This window comes from Salmo salar, chromosome 14, assembly GCF_965601325.2.
Source record: "Salmo salar chromosome 14, fSalSal1, whole genome shotgun sequence".
Classification (NCBI taxonomy): Eukaryota; Metazoa; Chordata; class Actinopteri; order Salmoniformes; family Salmonidae; genus Salmo; species Salmo salar.
In genome coordinates, this window is record NC_138304.1 from 62,670,393 (window position 1) to 62,696,009 (window position 25,617).

The window sequence follows — 25,617 nt, forward strand, 5'->3', positions numbered from 1 at the left end:
GGACATGGTGTCTGTGTGTCGGTCGATCTGACAGTAGGTTGGAAAATTATTTTGTAGAGTATGTTGAATAAAGGATGCTGATTGGCAGTGAAGCACTTTTAGCTCTTTTGTGAGGGACACACTGGTACTGTAGGAATGTTTTATCCCGTTCCCTGGTGATGCATGATGCTATCTTTGGCCTTTGCCCTCCCAACTGAAACAACATATTTTACTGCAAGAAGTAGCGATGATTTAGGTGATTTAAAGGTAGCTTTTAAGTCAAACGACACCGCTGGTCCTGCTCACATTGCCCTACCCTATGCTTTGACCTCTCTCTCCAGATGAAATCTTGCGACTTGTGACGGCCGGCCGCCCAACAACCTGCCCGCTTGACCCTATCCCCTCCTCTCTTCTCCAGACCATTTCCGGAGACCTTCTCCCTTACCTCACCTCGCTCATCAACTCATCCTTGACCGCTGGCTACGTCCCTTCCATCTTCAAGAGAGTGAGAGTTGCACCCCTTCTCAAAAAACCAACACTCGATCCCTCCGATGTCAACATCTACAGACCAGTATCCCTTCTTTCTTTCCTCTCCAAAACTCTTGAGCGTGCCGTCCTTGGCCAGCTCTCTTGCTATCTCTCTCAGAATGACCTTCTTGATCCAAATCAGTCAGGTTTCAAGACTGGTCATTCAACTGAGACTGCTCTTCTCTGTGTCACGGAGGCTGTCCGCACTGCTAAAGCTAACTCTCTCTCCTCTGCTCTCATCCTTCTAGACCATTCTGCTGCCTTTGATACTGTGAACCATCAGATCCTCCTCTCCACCCTTTCCGAGTTGGGCATCTCCGGCGCGGCTCACTCTTGGATTGCGTCCTACCTGACAGGTCGCTCCTACCAGGTGGCGTGGCTAGAATCCGTCTCCGCACCACGTGCTCTCACCACTGGTGTCCCCCAGGGCTCAGTTCTAGGCCCTCTCCTATTCTCGCTATACACCAAGTCACTTGGCTCTGTCATATCCTCACATGGTCTCTCCTATCATTGCTACGCAGACGACACACAACTAATCTTCTCCTTTCCCCCTTCTGATAACCAGGTGGCAAATCGCATCTCTGCAGGTCTGGCAGGCATATCAGTGTGCCAAGAGCCTTGGCGTGACCCTGGACAACACCCTGTCGTTCTCCGCTAACATCAAGGCGGTGACCCGATCCTGTAGGTTCATGCTCTACAACATTCGCAGAGTACGACCCTGCCTCACACAGGAAGCGGCGCAGGTCCTAATCCAGGCACTTGTCATCTCCCGTCTGGATTACTGCAACTCGCTGTTGGCGGGGCTCCCTGCCTGTGCCATTAAACCCCTACAACTCATCCAGAACGTCGCAGCCCGTCTGGTGTTCAACCTTCCCAAGTTCTCTCACGTCACCCCGCTCCTCCGCACACTCGACTGGCTTCCAGTTGAAGCTCGCATCTGCTACAAGACCATGGTGCTTGCCTACGGAGCTGTGAGGGGAACGGCACCTCCGTACCTTCAGGCTCTGATCAGTCCCTACACCCAAAGAAGGGCACTGCGTTCATCCACCTCTGGCCTGCTCGCCTCCCTACTTCTGCGGAAGCACAGTTCCCACTCAGCCCAGTCAAAACTGTTCGCTGCTCTGGCACCCCAATGGTGGAACAAGCTCCCTCACGACGCCAGGACAGTGGAGTCAATCACCACCTTCCGGAGACACCTGAAACCCCACCTCTTTAAGGAATACCTGGGATCGGATTAAGTAATCCTTCTAACCCTCCCCCCTACCCTCCCCCCCAAAAAATATATAGATGTACTATTGTAAAGTGGTTGTTCCACTGGATATCATAAGTTGAAATCACCAATTTGTAAGTCACTCTGGATAAGAGCGTCTGCTAAATGACGTAAATGTAAATATAACCTAAAGAAGCTATAACATGATTTGATTTATGAGATTACTTTCTCACTTACTTCAATTGTTCTATTTGTATTATAAATACAAAGTATAAGCGATAATATTTGAGGCCTGTTGTGCCATATTTCTTGCTAATCACTCTGGTCCATACTGTTTAAAAGTAATTATAAATATCAATTTATTCAACTTCTACAGCGCTTTTCATAACAGAAATAAATCTCAAAGCACTTCAAAAGCTAGCTAGGTCAACCAATAGAGTCTTTGAGTGCATGCATCCTCCAAAAATGGAGACGGTCAGTTCATGGCTTGATGAGATGAAGGTGGTCAGGGAGATGGTGGATGGAAAGGGAGTCTGGTGATGATCTTGTAGAGGGCTACTCTGAGAACCAGCCTAAGTCATGTAACCACTGGAGTTATCCTCCTTCACAATGTGTGGCACCCACTTCGGTGATGCCTCTGCAGGTCTAGGCACCCCAAAGCTCACCACACACAGTTCAGGGTAATAGCTAGTCAGTCGTCCTCACAACGAGCCCTCTGCCTCAGCACTGCATTCCTCAACTCCATCTCCTATTCCTCTCAAGCTTAAGGTGACTCCTCAATTTATGTTTTCGAAAGATTAGGCACCTGCAGAAAAACTGTTTCTACAGTTTCCAGCTAGCTGGAGGAAATGTATTAAATATGGGGGCAGACTCCACCCATATGGAGGAGTGGTGATGTGACATCAGAAAGCTAGACATCTCTTTTGCTCTGTCTGATTCTAACCCTGTCATCATGACCATATTGCCCATTCACTGTCCACTTTTAATTGTAATGCATAAGCCTTCTCCATATCCCTTTGACAATTGTTTTGGGCACCAGGGATTTGGTTGACATTTACCAGCAGGGGTAAAATAGGCACCCCTCAAAATAGTGTAACAGGGATACCCCTCATAATAGAGCTATCAGACGGAGATGAGCGAGAAACCACCTCTCTGTCTCTTCAGACCAGAGCTGTGTTCGAATACCCATACTAACATACTAACATAATGTGTACTACATACTTAATGAGTGTGTTTACTACCTGCAAATGAACGGTATACTTTCAGTTGAGCGTACTAGCGCTTCGCCTGTCTACTGGAAGTTGATGATGTTGCAATTCAACTTCTTGCTAGCTTCTTAGCATAACAAATGACTAGCTAGACATCTTACGACTTCATTAATAACAATGTCCATTAGGAACTCACAACAACTATACCACTTAGCTAAGCTAAGAATGACATGAATAATCAAGTCAATAGGTTGTGGTTGTAAATTCACTCTGGCTATCTACTCCGATTTCAGAGCACTCTCATCTGAGTGTGCAAGAGCGCAGAATAAATGACGAATTTACGAATGCTCAACACCTATTGAATATGGCCGGTGTCAGTAAACATCAGCAAAGAAGCATGATAAAAATTTTGCCAGCAGCACAGTTAGTCACCAACGCTATGGATAACATGAAAACAGCCTTACCAGTTCTGCTAGCGTGAGTAAAATGGTCAGTGAGGTGTTCTCTTATTTGTGTCTGCAAGTAGCTAGTAAGCTAGCCAACGTTAGCCAGTTAGCTTGGGTGCTTGACTGCCGTTGGGAGGACAGAACACTCGGATCAACCCTACTCCACGGCCAGAGAATCCAGTGTGCGCTCTGGTTCAGAGCGGAACGCTCCAAATTTACAAACGGACAATCTGATAACGTTCTTAATTTAGGAACGCCCAGAGTGTTTATGAACATACAGTTGGGTAGTTAGTTAGATAGCATATAATATACTGGCAAGTTCGATGTATTAATAGCCAACTAACTTTAGGTAGCTAGCTAACATACGGTACATACTTCTGTAATGATATGCTATGTGGTTCGTAAGGATAGTGTAGCTAACAAATTGTCAGCCAACTTAATGTGTAACGTAACTTATATAAAAGTCATTATTTTATTACATTTCTCAACATTTTCTTAACATTTGTCATGATTAGTTAAAGCAATGAATTTGTATCTGCTCTCTCGGATTTTGGCTGCATATTTTCCGGCATTTTCTTCAAAACTGAAAATGTTGTGAAGCTACAACCATTTTTTGAAGAATTGCATTATGGGCCCTAAAAGCACGGAAATAGTGTCCACTGCTTGTATACTATTTTGGCGAATGTGGTACGATATCCGGGAACTTTTGGCATACTAACTATATCCATACTATGACCCATACACATACTACATACTACATTTATGTCACAATTAGTATGGTTAGTGCGGTTAGTATGAGTATTCGAACACAGCTCTAGTCCCTATTTGACATCCTGAAGAGCTGCTTCTCTTAGAATAAATATCCCTCTTACAATCTTCTATAGATGATCATGCCTGGTAGGTTGATAGAAGTGTGCCTGTGTGTTGCTTCGCTCCTTTGGCAGAGGCTACTGGGCATGCTTACTAATTCAGTTAGAGCCTACTGTATGTTTGTAGCACCAGCCCTCTGTAGATTGTCTACCATATATAAATTGTCATTGACTGTGCCATAGGACATACTGTAGGCGACTTGGGGTCTGTGACAATGTTTATTTTGGTCTCTTCTTTATAGGCCGGTGCGTTTGGCATGGTCCTACTTCCTGTATGGGAGCAGAGACACTGATCGTGGGGTTGGGTTACCATGTGTCATTTGAGTTGTAAGTGGCACTCTCTGCCCCATCTAAAGTTCACCACAGTGCGTTTTGCTTACAGAAAGCACTGGAAGCAACACTCTTGCCTGTTTTGTGGCTTTGGGAAGTGTGACGAGTCATGGTTTGTTTAGTGATGGGGAATACACGCTGATGTTGAGGACTTATGCATTGTGGGGCTCTGCAAAGACGGCATCATCACATGATCTGAACTTTCAATGTGTGTACACGCAAAGGAGCATCAACTAAAACACAAAATGGAGGAAAAGTTCAACGTAAAAAGTTTTGCATATAAGGGCTCCCAAGTGGCGCAGCGGCCTAAGGCACTGCATCTCAGCGCTAGAGGCGTCACTACAGACACCCTGGTTCAAATCCAGGCTGTATCACAACCGGCTGTGATTGGGAGCACCATAAGGTGGCACACAATTCACCCAGCATCGTCCGGGTTTGGCCAGTGTAGGCCCTCATTGTAAACAAGAATTTGTTCTTAACTGACTTGCCGAGTTAAATAATTTTGATAAAATCAGAAAAAGAGAGAGACTGCTGTTTGACAGCCATGAAAACTGAATCTGTGTTTAAGTAACATTCCCACTCTGGGCTTTGCTTATCTCTATGATACACTACATTACCAAAAGTATGTGGACACCTGCTCAACGAACATCTCATTCCAGAATCATAGGCATTAATATGGAGTTGGTCCCCCTTTTGCTGCTATAAACACTCTTCTCTTCTGCTAGCCTCCACTCTTCTGGGAAGACTTTCCAAAAGATGTTGGAACATTGCTACTTGGACTTGCTTCCATTCAGCCACAAGAGTATTAGTGAGGTCGAGCACTAATGTTCGAGGCCTGTGTGTGGCTGCTCGGCCATGGAAACGCATTTTATGAAGCTCCCCGCTAACAGTTAGTGTGCGGACGTTGCTTCCAGAGGCAGTTTGGAACTCAGTAATGACTTTTGCAACTGAGGACAGATGATTTGTACACGCTTCAGTACACGGCGGTACCGTTCTGTGAGCTTATGTGGACTACGACTTCACGACTGAGCGGTTGTTGCTCCTAGACGTTTTCATCTCACAATAACAGCACTTACAGTTGACCGGGGCAGCTCTAGCAGGGCAGAAATTTGACGACATGTCTTGTTGGAAAGGTGGCATCCTATGACGGTGCCACGTTGAAAGTCACTGAGCTCTTCTGTATGGCCATTCTACTGACAATGTTTGTCAATGGAGATTGCATGGTGGCGTGCTCGATTTTATACACCTGTCAGCAACGGGTGGGACTGAACTAGCCAAATCCGCAAATTTTAAGAGGTGTCCACATACTTTTGTATAAATAGTGTAAAAAGTGAGATCCTTTTTTTTATGACTCATGGGGAAGGTGGGAAATAATGAGTAGCTTACTACTAGAGGTTTGTGAGGAGAAACCTGTATTGAATAATTATGAGCATGACAGGGTTACATCTCAATCTCAATGTTCTGCACTTACTTTCCTTATCAGGGCTGGCCTAAGTGTGTGCATTACAAAAAAAGGTCTCATGTATTATTAACTGCTGCCAGACAGGCTGCGGTGAGACAGCCCTTGACTGGAAACAAAGCAAACCAGTTGGTGTATGAATAGCAAACAGAAGATGAGGAAACTATTCTAACTATATTAGGAGTTTTTACTTTGTTTCCTGAAAGCTAAAGTGAATAGACTTAAATGTACCAGGCTAAATGAAGAAGAGAAGAATGAAGGTGTGAGTGTACGAACGAGAGGCAGAGACCCGAGATTGTGAAGGAAGGAATGGCGAGAGGGAAAGAGCGAGAGGGAGGGAGCTCAGCCACTTTTGCCAGCAGTCTGAATCAGACAGAGAAAAAAAAGGTGGTAGGGGTGCTATTTTGCTCTGCTCTCTCGTAAGTCGCGAAAGTTGGCTGCCTCTTTGGTTTAAAGTCCGTGACGGTGGCACCACACCCCTGGCTGGTCTCCCCTTCCTACACTCCCACATCACATTTCACCCTAGGGCCTCCCACTTATCTCTGGAGCCTGCAATTTCTCACTCTGTCCAAGGCCTGATGTCGGCAAGCCCCCCTGGAAACGTGTTCCCAACCCTGGTGGTTGTAGGACATATTGTCAATTTGATCGCTGTTTCGCAGTGGAGGCAACGTAGGAGGCAGTTAAGAGAAGGTAAGACCAGCTGGATAACAATCTTGTTATGAGGCTTCCTGTCTTTCAGGAAAGGTGATGCTACTGTACGTCTTTGGGGCACATGAGGAGAGATCAGAAGTTTGCTGCTGTGTGAACGGATCTGGTCTCTAGTCTTAACCATTCGTCTTAAATGGTCTGCTCTCTCTTCCCTCTGTGCTTTTGTGTTTCACACTGCTCCCCCTCTTTTTTCTCCTTCCAGCTAGATTTCCTGATATGTCAAGAAGATGGGTTTAACCCTGTAAATGCTGGTTGTAATATGATGACGTAGGAGCAGTGGTATTCTTGTTGACTAGCGTTGCTTCACAGTTGGACTCAAGACTTATAGTTCCGCCTCAGCCTTGTCTGACTTTTCTTGTGTTGTTATGGGTTTACATGTGCTACGGAGAAATGAATGATTCCCTATGATTGCAAAATAACCTTAAAGGCCCAGTGCAGTCAAAATTCAGTTTTTCTGGTGTTTTATATCATATTATACAGCAGCTGATGAACAACTAACATTTTTATCAGCTTTATTTCTTGGTAGCTGCTGGTTGAAAATACAATCTACACAGGGCCTTCTAACTAGCACGTTTGCATGGGCGAGAGTTTCGGCTTTCCATTGTGACATTTACATTTTAGTCATTTAGCAGATGCTCTTTATTGAGAGCAATTTACAGTTAGTGATTTAATCTTAAAATAGCTGCATAGTATGTACAATGTTCCTCAATAAAGTAGCTATCAGCAAAGTCAGAGCCAGAAAGGGGGGAGTCAGGAGAGTTTTTTTTTTTTTTTTGGGGGGGGGGTATTAAAGCAACTCTTTGAAGAGGTTGGGTTTCAGGTGCTTTCGGAAGATAGGTAGGGACTCTGCTGTCCTAGCTTCAGGGATTACTGGTTTCACCATTGGGATGTATGGACATAGAACAAATTGGACTGGGCTGAGCGGGAGGGTTTGAACATAGACTGAAGGTAGGGCGGGGAAGCGAGCTTCGTGGACGGGAGCCCCGCCCTACCACAGCCTATAGGGCGGAGAACAGAGACCTGGCCGTGTGGTGCCAGGACAACAACCTCTCCCTCAACGTGATCAAGACAAAGGAGATGATTGTGGACTACAGGAAAAGGAGGACTGAGCACGCCCCTATTCTCATCGACGGGGCTGTACTGGAGCAAGTTGAGAGCTTCTAGTTCCTTGGTGTCCACATCAACAACAAACTATCATGGTCCAAACACACCGAGACAGTTGTGAAGAGGGCACGACCAATCCTATTCCCCCTCAGGAGACTGAAAAGATTAGGTATGGGTCCTCAGATCCTCAAAATGTTATACAGCTGTACCATCGAGAACATCCTGACTGGTTGATTCACTGCCTGGTATGACAACTGCTCGGCCTCTGACCGCAAGGCACTACAGAGGGTAGTGTGTACGGCCCAGTGCATCACTGAGGCCAAGCTTCCTGCCGTCCAGGACCTCTATACCAGGCGGGGTCAGAGGAAGGCCCTAAAAATAGTCAAAGACTCCAGCCACCCTAGTCGTAGACTGTTCTCTCTGCTACCACACGGCAAGTGGTACCGGAGTGCCAAGTCTAGGTCCAAAATACTTCCTCTTGGAACGCTCGTCCCGCATGCAGAATCAACATCCAGCGAAAAATCATATCGCCATATTCATAACCGAACCATAGCAAAATGTTATATTTTTTTCTTCTCAAATATACATTTTAACATTTACATTTAAGTCATTTAGCAGACGCTCTTATCCAGAGCGACTTACAAATTGGTGCATTCACCTTATGATATCCAGTGGAACAACCACTTTACAATAGTGCATCTAAATCTTTAACCTCTATGGGCTATGTGGGACGCAAGCGTCCCACCCCTGGTACACCCAATCAACAACAGGTGAAATATCAAGACCGCCAAATTTGAAAACAATTAAATGTCATAATTCAAATTTCTCAAACATACAACTATCTTACACCCTTTGAAAGATAAACATCTCCTTAATCTAACCACGTTGTCCGATTTCAAAAAGGCTTTACGGCAAAAGCATAAAGTTAGATTATGTTAGGAGAGTACATTGACAATAGCTGTGTGTAATGTTTTGTCAATTCAAAGACAGGCGTCACCAAAAGCAGAAAACCAGCTAAAATGATGCACTAACCTTTGACAATCTCCATCAGATGACACGCCTAGGACATTATGTTAGACAATGCATGCATTTTTTGTTCTATCAAGTTCATATTTATATCCAAAAACAGCGTTTTACTATGGCGTTGATGTTGAGGAAATCGTTTCCCTCCAATAACCGCCAGTCAAGCAGCACAACAAATTAAATAATTACTATTCGAAAACATTGGTAAAATATTATATTGTCATTCAAAGAATTATAGATTTACATCTCTTGAACGCAACCGGATTGCCAGATTTAAAAATAACCTTACTGGGAAATCACACTTTGCAATAATCTGAGCACTGCGCCCAGAAAAATACGCTTTGCGATACAGACTAACCGCCATGTTGGAGAGATCTAAAATCGAAAATACTATGTAAATAATCCATTACCTTTGATTCTCTTCATCAGATGTCACTTCCAGGAATCCCAGGTCCATAACAAATGTAATTTTGTTTGAAAAAGCTCATAATATATGTCCAAAAAGCTCCGTGTTGTTAGCACATGATCTATGCCAGCCGGACTTCTCGTCATGAACGAGGGGAAAAAAAAGATTTACGTTCGTTCAAACATGTCAAACGTTGTATAGCATAAATCATTAGTGCCTTTTTTAACCAGAACATGAATAATATTCAAGGCGGACGTTTGCATTCTCTTTTAAAACGTTTTGGAACGAGAGTACCCAACATGAACTCGCGCGCCAGGTGTCTAATCGGCCATCACCGTTCCAAGGCTCTTGTTCGTTCAGTTCTCACAGTATAAGACTCAAAACACTTTCTAAAGACTGGTGACATCTAGTGGAAACCATAGGAAGTGCTCAACAATTGATAAGCCCCTGTGTGTTTCAATGGCATAGGCTTAAAGGTAATTCAACACATCAGGTATCCACTTCCTGTCAGAATTTGTCTCAGGGTTTTGACTGCCATATGAGTTCTGTTATACTTACAGACACCATTCAAACAGTTTTAGAAAATTCAGAGTGTTTTCTATCCAAACCTGAACAATAATATGCATATTCTAGCTTCTGAGTTGGTGTAGGAGGCAGTTAAAATAGGGCACATATTTTTTTTCAAAATTCTCAATACTGCCCCCTAGCCCCAAGAGGTTTTAAGGGGGGGGGGTTAGAAGGATTACTTTATCCTATCCTAGGTATTCCTTAAAGAGGTGGGGTTTCAGGTGTCTCCGGAAGGTGGTGATTGACTCCGCTGTCCTGGCGTCGTGAGGGAGCTTGTTCCACCATTGGGGTGCCAGAGCAGTGAACAGTTTTGACTGGGCTGAGCGGGAACTGTGCTTCCTCGGAGGTAGGGAGGCGAGCAGGCCAGAGGTGGATGAACGCAGTGCCCTTGTTTGGGTGTAGGGCCTGATCAGAGCCTGAAGGTTCGGAGGTGCCGTTCCCCTCACAGCTCCGTAGGCAAGCACCATGGTCTTGTAGCGGATGCGAGCTTCAACTGGAAGCCAGTGTTGAGAGCGGAGGAGCGGGGTGACGTGAGAGAACTTGGGAAGGTTGAACACCAGACGGGCTGCGGTGTTCTGGATGAGTTGTAGGGGTTTAACCTGTTAGGGCTAGGGGGCAGCATTGACACGGCTGGATAAAAAACATACCCGATTTAATCTGGTTACCACTCCTACTCAGTAACTAGAATATGCATATACTTATTACATATGGATAGAAAACACCCTAAATTTTCTAAAACTGTTTGAATGGTGTCTGTGAGTATAACAGAACTCAAATGGCAGGTCAAAACCTGAGAGATTCCTTTACAGGAAGTGGCTTGTCTGACCATTTCTGGAACTTCTTTGCCATCTCTATCATTTACTAAGGATCTCTGCTCTAACGTGACACTTCCCACGTCGTCCATAGGCTCTCATAGCCCGGGAAAAAAGAGAATGTCGTCATTCCAGCCCCAGGCTGAAACACATTATCGCCTTTCTCAAGTGGCCCATCAAGAGACACTAGCTTATGCGCGTGACCCCGACCGCCCCCGCCTTTGGGATTTTTTCCTCTGTTTGCCGAAAAGGAGATTCCCTGTCGGAATTTTATCGCTTTTCTACGAGAAAAATGACGTAAAAATTGATTTTAAACAGCGGTTGACATGCTTCGACGTACGGCAATGGAATACTTTGAATTTTATTGTCAGGAATTGCGCCAAGCGCGCGACACTTCTTTACTATTTCGGATAGTGTCTGGAACGCACGAACAAAACGCCGCTATTCGGATATAACGATGGATTATTTTGGACCAAACCAACATTTGTTATTGAAGTAGACGTCCTGGGTGTGCATTCTGACGAAGACAACAAAAGGTAATGACATTTTTATAATAGTAAATATGATTATGGTGAGTGCTAAACTTGCCGGGTGTCTAAATAGCGAGCCCGTGATGCCTGGGCTATATACTTAGAATATTGCAAAATGTGCTTTCACCAAAAAGCTATTTTAAAATCGGACATATCGAGTGCATAGAGGAGGTCTGTATCTATAATTCTTAAAATAATTGTTATGCTTTTTGTGAACGTTTATCGTGAGTAATTTAGTAAAATGTTAGCGAATTCCCCGTAAGTTTGCGGGGGGTATGCTAGTTCTGAACGTCACATGCTAATGTAAAAAGCTGGTTTTTGATATAAATATGAACTTGATTGAACAAAACATGCATGTATTGTATAACATAATGTCCTAGGGTTGTCATCTGATGAAGATCATCAAAGGTGAGTGCTGCATTTAGCTGTCTTCTGGGTTTTGGTGACATTATATGCTGGCTTGAAAAATGGGTGTCTGATTATTTCTGGCTTGGTACTCTGCTGACATAATCTAATGTTTTGCTTTCGTTGTAAAGCCTTTTTGAAATCGGACAGTGTGGTTAGATTAACGAGAGTCTTATCTTTAAATGGCTGTAAAATAGTCATATGTTTGAGAAATTGAAGTAATAGGATTTTGAAGATTTTGAAAATCGCGCCACAGGCTGGCAGTGGATGTTACGTAGGTGGGACGAATTCGTCCCGCCGGTCCCATAGAGGTTAATGGCACAGGCAGGGAGCCCAGCCAACAGCGAGTTGCAGTAATCCAGACGGGAGATGACAAGTGCCTGGATTACGACCTGCGCCGCTTCCTGTGTGAGGCAGGGTCGTACTCTGCGAATGTTGTAGAGCATGAACCTACAGGATCGGGTCACCGCCTTGATGTTAGTGGAGAACGACAGGGTGTTGTCCAGGGTCACGCCAAGGTTCTTAGCACTCTGGGAGGAGGACACAATGGAGTTGTCAACCGTGATGGCGAGATCATGGAACGGGCAGTCCTCCCCCGGGAGGAAGAGCAGCTCCGTCTTGCCGAGGTTCAGCTTGAGGTGGTGATCCGTCATCCACACTGATATGTCTGCCAGACATGCAGAGATGTGATTCGCCACCTGGTTATCAGAAGGGGGAAAGGAGAAGATTGTGTGTCGTCTGCATAGCAATGGTAGGAGAGCCCATGTGAGGATATGACAGAGCCAGTGACTTGGTGTATAGCGAGAATAGGAGAGGGCCTAGAACAGAGCCCTGGGGGACACCAGTGGTGAGAGCACGTGGTGCGGAGACAGATTCTCGCCACACCACCTGGTAGGAGCGACCTGTCAGGTAGGACGCAATCCAAGCGTGGGCCGCGCCGGAGATGCCCAACTCGGAGAGGGTGGAGAGGAGGATCTGATGGTTCACAGTATCAAAGGCAGCCGATAGGTCTAGAAGGATGAGAGCAGAGGAGAGAGAGTTAGCTTTAGCAGTGCGGAGCGCCTCCGTGACACAGAGAAGAGCAGTCTCAGTTGAATGACCAGTCTTGAAATCTGACTGATTTGGATCAAGAAGGTCATTCTGAGAGAGATAGCAGGAGAGCTGGCCAAGGACAGCACGTTCAAGAGTTTTGGAGAGAAAAGAAAGAAGGGATACTGGTCTGTAGTTGTTGACATCGGAGGGATCGAGTGTAGGTTTTTTCAGAAGGGGTGCAACTCTCGCTCTCTTGAAGACGGAAGGGACGTAGCCAGCGGTCAAGGATGAGTTGATGAGCGAGGTGAGGTAAGGGAGAAGGTCTCCGGAAATGGTCTGGAGAAGAGAGGAGGGGATAGGGTCAAGCGGGCAGGTTGTTGGGCGGCCGGCCGTCACAAGACGCGAGATTTCATCTGGAGAGAGAGAGGAGAAAGAGGTCAAAGCACAGGGTAGGGCAGTGTGAGCAGGACCAGCGGTGTCGTTTGACTTAGCAAACGAGGATCGGATGTCATCGACCTTCTTTTCAAAATGGTTGACGAAGTCATCCGCAGAGAGGGGGGGGGAGGGGGGGGGGAAGGAGGATTCAGGAGCGAGGAGAAGGTGGCAAAGAGCTTCCTAAGGTTAGAGGCAGATGCTTGGAATTTAGAGTGGTAGAAAGTGGCTTTAGCAGCAGAGAAGAGAAGAGGAAAATGTAGAGAGGAGGGAGTGAAAGGGTGCCAGGTCCGCAGGGAGGCGAGTTTTCCTCCATTTCCGCTCGGCTGCACGGAGCCCTGTTCTGTGAGCTCGCAATGAGTTGTCGAGCCACGGAGCAGGAGGGGAGGACCGAGCCGGCCTGGAGGATAGGGGACATAGAGAGTCAAAGGATGCAGAAAGGGAGGAGAGGAGGGTTGAGGAGGCAGGGTCAGGAGATAGGTTGGAGAAGGTTTGAGCAGAGGGAAGAGATGATAGGATGGAAGAGCAGAGAGTAGCGGGGGAGAGAGAGCGAAGGTTGAGACGGCGCAATACCATCCGAGTAGGGGCAGAGTGAGAAGTGTTTGATGAGAGCGAGAGGGAAAAGGATAGAAGGTAGTGGTCGGAGACTTGGAGGGGAGTTGCAATGAGATTAGTGGAAGAACAGCATCTAGTAAAGATGAGGTCAAGCGTATTGCCTGCCTTGTGAGTAGGGGGGGAAGGTGAGAGGATGAGGTCAAAAGAGGAGAGGAGTGGAAAGAAGGAGGCAGAGAGGAATGAGTCAAAGGTAGACGTGGGGAGGTTAAAGTCACCCAGAACTGTGAGAGGTGAGCCATCCTCAGGAAAGGAACTTATCAAGGCGTCAAGCTCATTGATGAACTCTCCAAGGGAACCTGGAGGGTGATAAATGATAAGGATGTTAACCTCTCTAGGGCCAGTGGGACGATTTCATCCCACCTATGTAACAGCCAGTGGAATCCCGTGGCGCGTTATTCAAATACCTTAGAAATGCTATTACTTCAATTTCTCAAACATATGACTATTTTACACCATTTTAAAGACAAGACTCTCGGTAATCTAACCACACTGTCCGATTTCAAAAAGGCTTTACAACGAAAGCAAAACATTAGATTATGTCAGCAGAGTACCCAGCCAGAAATAATCAGACACCCATTTTTCAAGCTAGCATATGTCACATAAACCCAAACCACAGCTAAATGCAGCACTAACCTTTGATGATCTTCATCAGATGACAATCCTAGGACATTATGTTATACAATACATGCATGTTTTGTTCAATCAAGTTCATATTTATATCAAAAACCAGCTTTTTACATTAGCATGTGACTAGCATGTGACTAGCATTCCCACCGAACACTGTCGGTGAATTTACTAAATTACTCACGATAAACGTTCACAAAAAACATAACAATTATTTTAAGAATTATAGATACAGAACTCCTCTATGTACTCGCTATGTCCGAGTTTAAAATAGCTTTTCGGTGAAAGCACATTTTGCAATATTCTGAGTAGATAACCCGGCATCACAGGGGGCACTGGGTTGGAGCGCTGTGCGCGCTGGGACCACCAGGTTAGAGTGGCAGCGGCCATGCAGTGTGAAGCGTTTGTATGGCCTGTGCAGAGAGGAGAGACCAGGGATAGACAGACACATAGTTGACAGGCTACAGAAGAGGCTACGCTAATGCAAAGGAGATTGGAATGACAAGTGGACTACACGTCACGAATGTTCATAAAGTTAAGCTTACGTTGCAGAAATCTTATTGACTAAAATGATTAAAATGACACAGTACTGCTGGCTGGTTAAGTAGGCTAGCTAGCAGTGGCTGCGTTGTTGACTTTGTTTGAAAGTGAAGCTGGCTAGGTAACCTCGATAGTTTCAGTACTACACCTTATCATGATACAAAGGCAAATATGTAGCTAGCTAACATAACACTAATCAAGACGTTCCTTTGTAATGTATTTAGTTTCTACAATGCTGCTCGTCGGTAATAGTTGGCTAGGTTTGGAAATGGCGTCGCGGGGGACGGAAATAGCTGGCCAGCTAACCTCGATAATTACTCTAAACTACACAATTATCAAACTATGACAAACTATGACAAAGACAACTTATTGACTAAAATGACTAAAATGATACAGTACTGCTGGCTGGTAAAGTAGGCTAGCTAGCAGTGGCTGCATTGTTGACTTTGTTTGAAAGTGTAGCTGGCTAGGTAACCTCGATAGTTTCAGTGCTACACCTTATCATGATACAACGGCAACTATGTAGCTAGCTAACACTAGCTAACCTGGCTAGCTAACCTCGATAATTACTCTAAACTACACAATTATCTTAGATGCAAAGACAACTATTTACCTAGCTTACACTACACTAATCAAATCGTTCCGTTGTAATGTATTAGTTTCTACAGTGCTGCTAGTCGGTAGAAGTTGGCTAGCTAGCTAGCAGTTGTTGACTAAGTAGGAGAATGGTGGCGCGGCGGACGAAAATAGCTGGCTAGCTAACCTCGATAATTACTCTAAACTACACAATTATCTTTGATACAAAGACAGCTAAGTAGCTAGCTAAAAAATTGCTCAGATCAAACAAATCAAACCGTTGTAATGTAATGAGATGTAATATTACCTGCGGAGCGGAGTGCAGCACGACTACTCGCTCCAAACCCGGAAGCTTATGTCTCTGTGTCAATAGGACTTTTTTATATCGTTTTATAGATACACCTCTCCTGAATCGAACCACGTTGTCCGATTTCAAAAAGGCTTTACAGCAAAAGCAAAACATTAGATTATGTTAGAGGAGTATATCGTCAAAGTAGCCGCAGCCATTTTCCGACCAACCACATGCGTCACAAATAACCAAAAAACAGCTAAATGCAGCACTAACCTTTGACAATCTTCATCACATGACACTCCTAGGACATCATGTTACACAATACATGCATTATTTTGTTCGATAAAGTTCATATTTATATATAAAAACAGCATTTTACATCAGCGCGTGACGTTGAGAAACTATTTTCCCTCAAATGCATCCGGTGAATCAGCGCTACAATTTACTAAATTACTATTCGAAAACATTTTTTAAATGTAATATTGTCATTCAAATAATTATAGATTAACATCTCGTGAAAGCAACCGTATTGCCAGATTTAACAGCTTCTATCCCCAAGCCATACGACTTCTGAACAGCTAATCAAATGGCACCCAGACTATTTTCGTTGACCCCCATCTTTTACTCTGCTGCTACTCTCTGTTTATTATCTATGCATAGTCACTTTAACTCTACCTACACGTACATATTACCTCAATTACCTCGACTAACCGGTGCCCCGGCACATTGACTCTGTACGGTACGCCGTGTATATAGCATCGCTATTGTTATTTTACTGCTGCTCTTTAATTATTTGTTACTTATCTATTTTTTACTTAACACTTAACAAGAAGAGCAGCTCCGTTTTGTCTAGTTTGAGGTGGTGAGTTGACATCCAAGCTGAGATATCTGCCAGGCACGCAGAGATGCAATTCGCTAACTGGGTGACATAAGGATAAAAGTAGTTGAGTATCATCCTCATAGTATTGATAGGAGAGACCATGTTAGGATATGACAGAGCCGAGTGACTTAGTGTACAGAGAGAAGAGGAGAGGGCCTAGAACCGAACCCTGGGGACACCATTAGTGAGAGTGTGTGTTGCAGACAGATCCTCTCCATGTCACCTGGTAGGAGTGGCCTGCCAAGTAGGATACAATCCAACAATGTGCAGAGCCTGAGACACCCAGCCCTGAGAGGATTGAGAGTAGATTCTGATGCTTCACCTTGTCGAAGGCAGTGGATAGATCTAGAAGGATGAGGGGAGAGTCATCTTTGGCAGTGCGGAGAGCCTCCGTGACACAGAGAAGAGCCGTCTTATTTGAGTGATCCATCTTGAAGCCTGACGGGTTAGGGCCAAGAAGAACGTTCTGTGAGAGATAACGAGAGAGTTGATCAGAGATAGCACGCTCAAGTGTTTTGAAAAGAAAGGGATAGGGGTCTAGAGTTTGACGTCAGATGAGTTGAATGTTTCTTTCTTGAGGAAGTCAGTGGTCAGAAATGAGTTGATGAGGGAAGTGAGGAATGGGAGAAGGTCTCCAGAGATGGTCTGGCGAAGGGAGGGGGGGATGGGGGTCGACTGCGCAGGTTGACAAAGTTGTCCTCAGAGAGGGAGGAGAGAGGGGGTGGAGGATTAAGGAGGGAGGAGAATGTGGAAAGAAGCTTGAAATGTAGACTGCTTTAGCAGCGGATTCGGAGGAAGAGAAGGTAGAGAGGAGAGAGTGAAAGGATAGGTCTGCCGGAAGTTTCATTTTCCTACATTTTCGCTTAGCTGCCCGCAGCCCTGTTCTGTAAGCTCGCAATGAGTTACTCAGCCACTGAGCAGGAGGGAGGGTCGAGCCGGCGTGAATGAAAGGGGACAGTGCAAGTCATAGGTTGCAAAAAGGGAGGAGAGTAGGGCCAAAAAGTCAGAATCAGGACAAGAGGGAGGGGGATTTAGCAGAAGGAAGAGATGATAGGATAGAAGAGGAGAGAGTAGTGGGAGAGCGTAGATTGCAACGGCACATGACCATCTGGGTAGAAGCTGAGTGACTAGGGTTGGAGGAAAGGGAGACAGTAAAGGAAACAAAGTAATGATGAGAGACCTGGAGGGGGGTTGCAGTGAAATTAGTAGGCGGACAGCCTCTAGTAAAGATGAGGTCAAGCGTATTGCCTGCTTTGTGAGTTGGAGGGGATTGGGAAAGGGTGAGGCAAAGAGGGGAAAGAGTTGGAAATAAATTAATCGAATGCAGACGTCAGGAGGTTGAAGTCGTCAGGTACGACGAGTAGTAAGCCATCGTCAGGAAATTAGCTTATCAACGTGTCAAGCTCATTGAGGAACTCTCCAAGGGCACCTGGTTGGCCGATAGATGACAACAATGTTAAGCTTGAGTGGACAAGTGACAGCATTGAATTCAAATGAGCAGATGGACAGGGAAACTCTCCAGTTAGGAGAAATGAGGGGAAGCTCTAGCAGGGCAGACATTTGATGAACTGGCCCTACACTCAAACAAGGGCACTGCGTTCATCCACCTCTGGCCTGCTCGCCTCCCTACCTCTGAGGAAGCACAGTTCCCGCTCAGCCCAGTCAAAACTGTTCGCTGCTCTGGCACCCCAATGGTGGAACAAGCTCCCTCACGACGCTAGGACAGCGGAGTCAATCACCACCTTCCGGAGACACCTGAAACCCCGCCTCTTTAAGGAATACCTAGGATAGGATAAAGTAATCCTTCTAACCCCCCCCCCCCCCCCTTAAAAGATTTAGATGCACTATTGTAAAGTGGTTGTTCCACTGGATATTATAAGGTGAATGCACCAATTTGTAAGTCGCTCTGGATAAGAGCGTCTGCTAAATGACTTAAATGTAAAATGTAAATGTAACTGACTTGTTGGAAAGTAAGGCCATTCTACTGCCACTGTTTGTTTATGGAGATTGCATGGCTGTGTGCTCAATTTTATACACCTGTCAGCAACAGGTGTGGCTGAAATGGCAGAATCCACTCATCTGAAACGGTGTCCACATACTTTTGTATCCTAATAATTGGGCTACTTTTGCACATTATTGGTGTCTGAGTGAAGGAAATGCTTTACATCGAGGAGTCGATGTGTTCTGAAAGATCAGACATTAAGAATTATAATAAATACTGCTTTCATGTCATAAAAGCAAACCACACACCCATGAGTCCAAATGTGCACTTCACAATATCAACGTTTATGATTGTTATGTTTGATCCACAGTTACGAGGATGGCATGCTTTATACCCTGGGTTGTCCTGAACAGAATGAGCCTATCTTCTATGTTTATCAGATTGTGAAGGAAATTTGCCACGGAACATGCATTTGAATGCATTCATGACTCCATTCTATGCACACCAAAATTACAAGTAGTTTGTGTGAAGGGCCTTTTGAAAGCCAAACACTGTAAGATCATATTTTATAACTTAGCTAGCCATCAAATTATGCCCACCTGACCCAGATTGCGATTTATAATTGAATGTGAACCGTAATTGCGTAAACATGAACCGTAATTGCGTGATGGTGGGAACACAGGGTTCCAAGAAAAACTACAAGTGTGCTGGCTTTGGTTCCTCAATGGCAAAGCTAGGAGAGCAAAAAAAAAGCACCTTATAGTTGAAGGCTCTTTCTGTGAGTCATAATAGTGCATTGAAATTACTTAGAAACTGTGCACAGTTTGGAGAGGTGTGTGGCCACTTGGAGACACCAGTTAGACCTCTCACTCAAACCCTTGTAGTAGTTCTTTCTTATCTTGCACATACTCCCACATTTCAATGAATATTATGTTACTGAATGTAACCAGAGTATTTTCAGATTTCTTTATTAACAAATGCTGTGAAAACTACAGTAAATGTAAAATGCACATAAAATCAGCAGCGTAATGTTTGGACTGTTGTGTCTTCACCTTTGGTCCGATAATTTCCCAATAATATCCACAGTGTTCTATTTCAATTGCTAACATGGTCATGCATATGCTTTTTATAGTTATTCTGTTAGAAATATAAAAATGTGTCCCTATTCATATAGGTCAATTTCCATGAGTGTAAGGGGTTAATGGAAATCTATTACAGAAAGGTACTTAATTATTACCCAGAAATTATTTGATACTGCATTGGGCCTTAATGATACTGCATTGGGCCTTATAATTTTGATTCACGTAAAGATCATTTGTTATTTTTGTGAGAGTGGAGCAGTTGTGAGTTGTAGTGGGTTAGAGAACTGTATGATAATATAATAATGTTTAATCTGTTACATGGTAAATCTGAATTATTTTTCTGTATAGCACTTTGTGACATCGGCTGATGTAAAAAGGGCTTTATAAATACATTTGATTGATTGATCTTGTGTAGAATAGACTTGCTTACAAGGTGAACGCAAAAGCCCTGAATTGTGGAAAATCCTCCTTTGATTTTTTTTCCCCCCCTTCTTGGCTTTCTCCTTCTAAACATAACTGAGTTATGCAACAAGTCTTCTATTGTTTATGAGCCTGTTCAATAGGCTTTCACAGTGTTCCTATATGGAATGTTCACAATGTTAATAGTTATACATGGGATATACTCGGGCCTTCTGGTCTCTAGAGAATAGATCACACACTATTCTACTCCGATAACCTCATAAAGGTTAGCTAGCTACTGCTCTATGTATGGCACTTACTTGACACACCTCTTTGTTTCAAATGTAATTTCCTGTTGACACAGCTTGTTACAGTGAACCTGTCAGGCTCTCCTCTGCAGACAATGGGACAGCCACACCCTGAGGCAAATTACAGAATGCCTGAGTGAAAGGCTGCAGGTGTGGAGAGAGAGAGAGAGAGAGGATAATAGTATTTTACCTTCTAGCCTTGTTCACTCACCCATATGTCCCCTACTTTAAATCAATGAGTCTGATGGACAGGACAATGATAAAGTAAAGCTGTATATTTTTGAGTCAAATTAGTTGTTTTCCTGAATGTTGGCCAAGTACCGTACCGTATCATGGTTGGAAATGACTCATGGCTTTTAGCGGCTCTCTGTCCAGACAGACGACAGGTCTATCCATATCTCCCAGTGTTCTCGCTGGTAGACTGCAGACTAGGTCAGTCTCACAGGAACTCACCAGAGGAACCGCCTATTTAGATTAAGGGATTTCTACAGCTTTCTACTTTATTTATTCTTAATTTAACCAGGGAAGTCACATTGACATTGATATCCCTTTTTCAAGTGAGCCCTACTTGTTTTGATAAGCAATATCCTTACTGTATAAACCACATCTTTATTTAAGATGACACATGTGCTACTGCATTTTATTGAATCCACCACTAGACATACTAACCGATAATGTTGGTTTGACTGTGAAATGGCTAACATTGCGTTATTTCTAACTCTGCATGTTAATATTCAGCTGCTTTACATTTGACCTGGTCTCCTTTCAGCATTGCAGCTGTTGCACTACATACAATGCATAAGGAAGGGCAGAAGTCTATCATGTTTGTGGTTTCATGGCTAATGCTACCTTATGACATTGCACTGTTTTCACTGTTGTCATACCATATTGGACTTCTTTTAGCAGAGTATTGGATGGCTTTTATGTTTGATTAACATATATTACACATTCAAAGAAAATACTTATATAGGTCACATGTTGGATGAGGAGGGGAGGGACAAACATGGCCTGGCAGAGAGCACTTGTATAAGGCAGTACTTTGATTGACAAGTAGACCTTTGACCTAGTTCAGTTATAGGGGAGGTTTCCCCCCGACTAGTTTAAATAAAGAACTGGCTGCTAGATACAACCATAACATACTGGAAGTTCCCCTTGACTTCTCCTCAGGGTCCCAGAATGTCTCAGTGGATTTGAAGGCATGTGTGCTATTCACTGGCACAGTCCCAAATGGCACCCTATTCATTTCATAGTGCACTACTTTTGACCAGAGCCCTATTGGTCCTGGTCAAATGTAGTGTACTATATAGGGAATAGGATGCCATTTGGTGTGCACATCAAAGATCCATTAGCACAGCGCAAGGTTTTAACGTCTCTGCTGAGTGAATGGGTGTATTATTTTTATAGCTTTTACTCTACGTTACCCAGGCCAGGAATGAAAAACAGTAGGTTTTTATAAATCTTTGGCCAAATTAAGAGCTTTGTCGTGGGTTTTAAGTTGTTGGCAATAGCTTCTCCTAATAGCAATAGAGGGTAATGAAGCAATCTGTTCATGCTGCCAAAACGGGTTCTGTCTCATAGACTACAAAATACATTTGTAGTCAGCATTGACAAAATGTCTACATTATGTGACTAGGGATTATGATTTTTTTGACATGTGAAACTTTTTTCTATCGTAGCCCTAAACATAGTTTGTAGTTTTCTATTAAAATTAGTGTGCTATAAAATTGTATTCAATCTCTTGATCCTATCAGACGTCCATACCTAGCACAACCAGATAAGTGCAAGGGAGGTGACCTGAAAGGGCAGATTCCTATGAATCTCCCAATATCCTTTACTTCCTTCTCTCTATCTGTAAATTATTTTGTCCTATTATTTTAATAATTGAATGCAGTCGAAAACATTATGTATGGCTCAAAGTACATTGTTTATTTTTCTCTATCTGAAATGTACATTTTGTTATCACCCTTTCCTTTCATGTTCTCTATTACTTCATTTATTAGTTAAAAATGCTATAAAATAGTTTTATGACATAGATGATAAAACTTTAAAAGGGAAAAAGAGCCAAAAAACCTACATGTATTGAAAATGTAGTGCAACCATAATCTAATCCTGGCTGATTTAGCAGCTGAGTCTAAAACCAACCACCAACTCACACTGCAGCTGTAGGCGTATGCTTCATTTATTGAATATTATATTGAATGCATTGAGGAACTAAGTAAGAATAAGCAGGTTTGGAAAAATGTACAGACCCCTAATGCAGTTTATCCTTATCATCCATTTAAAATGGTTTTGAATGATTGACTGGTGTTTGGGAATGCCTTCTTCTCACAGGAAATATACCCCTTTGTTCATCTTATTTTTTACAACAATAAGACACTTTGGAGAATAAATGGCGTCCAACTGTTTTCCTTTGAATAACCAACCATGCAAGGCAGAAATGGACACATCTCACCTTTTATTAAATGTCAAAAAATGTCCTTGTCAACATGAGATGACAACCTGGTGGAGAGTAATATTGTACATGAAAGACACCCCTGCCAGTGGAACCTACCGATATGTAGTGGTATGATATTATATGTGACCAGTAATGAACACTGAATTGACTCATCGTTTGAAGATTGTGAAAGAGAAAACAATTGTGTGTGATAACTGTGGAGCACTTGAGGATTCTGTGCCATGGCAATGAAAACCAGTTGGTTGTGTTCAAATAATTTATGTCTAATAGATGTAATAGCCTATAATGCATGGGTGGAGGATATCATCAGAACTCTCAACAAGTCCTCACAACTCAGATTGAGAATTACACTGAAGTTTCTATTCAATCTCAGAAGTGTAAGCCTGTCTAATAATATGTAATTAGATTATATAGGTACGTGAAAAGGGTACTGTGTGGCTCAGCTGGTAGAGCCTGGCCCTTGCAATGCCACGGTTGTGGGTTTGATTGCCACAGGGGACCAGTATAAAAAGGTACTGGATAAGAGCATCTGCTAAATGATATAGTAAATGTATAAAAATAAAGTGCCAAAAGGCAGTTTAAAATGCAAGAAGTGTAACACCTTTGTTATGTGCATTTGGTGACTAGTGCTATTGACACCATTCCAAGGTGCATTATGTAGCCTATTGGTTGGAAGAAACACATTAGGCCTACACACTCTAGCATAAAAAAAAACATCGCCAGTTGGACTGAAACAGTCCAAACAGAATGCTATATTGGGGATGTCCTTTAGAATTGCATTCCAATAAGAATGCAATGTCCCGCGGCGGCGGGCAATGTACAGTAGAATGCAACTATGGAAGACTGCGTTCGCTGGGTAATTTCCCTAAACAAAATAGTGTGGGCTGGGCTTGAGAACGTGAAGATTTGACTCCATGAAACTTGATACGACAGCCACTTGTTTTTTGATAATCTATTAGAGATAGAAAGGGAACTTTTGTTTTCGAGTGCCGTGCCCTCTCGACAAAGAGGAGCTCGAGCGGCACAACTTTTTGCCTTGAGGACTCTGTTTGGGTATGGCGGATGCTAAAGATATTCCCGCTGCTATGTCTCCGAACAGGTTTTTTTTTATGGACGTGCAAATTACATCCATGAAATGAGCTGCGGAAAGGTGGGTCCCATCTGTACAACAGTATGTGTTGCGCAGGTAAACACGACAGTGTCCAACACTACGTCCATATAACACTGGAGAGGAGGAGTTCTGGCAGGGAGGCAGGCGTTGGTGTGGGCAGATAACATTAACCTATTCCATGCCAACACTTGTAAACAAGACGGTAAAGGACTGTTCGCTCAGGGTAGCAAAACTATAAAATGAGACGTGTGTAATCTCGGCAGTAATATTTAAATAGAAGTTATATAGACTGTATTGTTATCATTGTGGTTTTAGCCTACCATGGTTTAAAAACATGTGTGCTATATTATTTTGAGAACAAAAAAACCCAGCAAATCTCTTATCAAGACCTATAGTGTGTGTAGTTTATTGTATGTGACTTCCACTAGTGTGTCTGAAGTAGTAGGTTGATTATATGATGTCCTTCCAATTAGACCAATGCATAACAGTACTGTAATTGTAGCCAAGCACAGCATGATGAATGTAGTGGATCTTGTGGAAATACTGGGCAGCCCTAGCTGACAAAACTGCTCCACTTACCAGAAAAGCGATCACACACCCAACCCCCCTTTCCCCTCTGACTCAGGCTCTAACAGACTTTTTCGTGCTCCAGAGAGGTTTCTGGCCAAAACCACACATCTATAAATACTAGTTAATGGGCTCCTGGCTCCTGTGTGTTTTGGTCTGTTGTCTTGGAAACAAACGGTTTTCACATTTCATTTTTTACACATTTTTTACATGACTGTCAAATAACATTTCAGAACTCCATTAATTGTTGACCTTGGATGTTAGTAGTCAAAATGCTGTTTAGGAGGTAGGGTAGATGTGCAGAGGAAAAGGTTTCAGTGATAAGCGAGACATCAAAGGTTTCTTTATGGTGTAAGGATAAACTGTAAGTATTGAAATAAAGTGAAGAGGGGGAGCTTAGTTCAAGTTTAGTTGACCCTGATTAACTTGACGATTTTGTATAGAAATTCTTCAGGGTGTCAATTAACATTTTTGATCAACAGTGGCATGTTTCTGTAGTGCCTTGTTTTCAACAGAAGAGGGAGACAACCACTGATTTATGCCTGGGATACTTACAATTTGGCCCCATCTTCAGTGTTGAAATAATATTATGTCTCTTCCATACCAATGTACGGTATTTGAGATCTGTTCCTTGCAGTATTTTTTGAGAAGGTAGTTATTGCATTTTGGAAGTGCACAGTTTATACACTTGTTTATGATTAAACATTAATAGATACGATATGCATCCCATCTGATTTATATATACAGCAAACAACTATGGTATATGTGTGTGGGCTGATCAATGTCACGTGGCATTTTTGAGTCACAGGATTGTGCGATAGTTTTGGATGCAATAACACATGCATAATATATGACATGAGATTATAATTTGGACCTCTGGAAAAAACAGGGGCACATACATTGCCTTCAGAAAGTATTCACACCACTTAACTTTGTCCACATTTTGTTGTGTTACAGTAAAAAATGAAAAGCTGAAATGTCTTGAGTCAATAAGTATTCAACCCCTTTGTTATTGCAAGCCTAAATAAGTTCAGGAGTAAAAACTTGCTTAAGTCACATAATAAGTTGCATGGACTCTGTGTGCAATAATAGTGCTTAACATGATTTTTGAATGACTACCTCATCTCTGTACCCCACACATACAACTATCTGTATGGTCCCTCAATCGAAAAGTGAAT

General features: G+C 43.4%; 1 protein-coding gene across 2 annotated transcripts in view; it reads left to right on the top strand.

The window, feature by feature from the left end:
* LOC106569778 (plectin) overlaps positions 1-25,617 on the top strand; it is a 225,313-nt gene that overhangs the window by 86,558 nt on the left and 113,138 nt on the right. Inside the window, exon 1 of one of the 2 annotated variants that reach the window (XM_045694589.2) lies at positions 6,094-6,719. The exons of the other annotated variant lie outside the window; for it this stretch is intronic. Coding sequence (XP_045550545.1) covers positions 6,608-6,719 — 112 coding nt within the window. The 5' untranslated portion in view covers positions 6,094-6,607. Of the gene's footprint in view, positions 1-6,093; positions 6,720-25,617 lie in introns of those variants that run through there. 2 annotated transcript variants of the gene reach the window in all.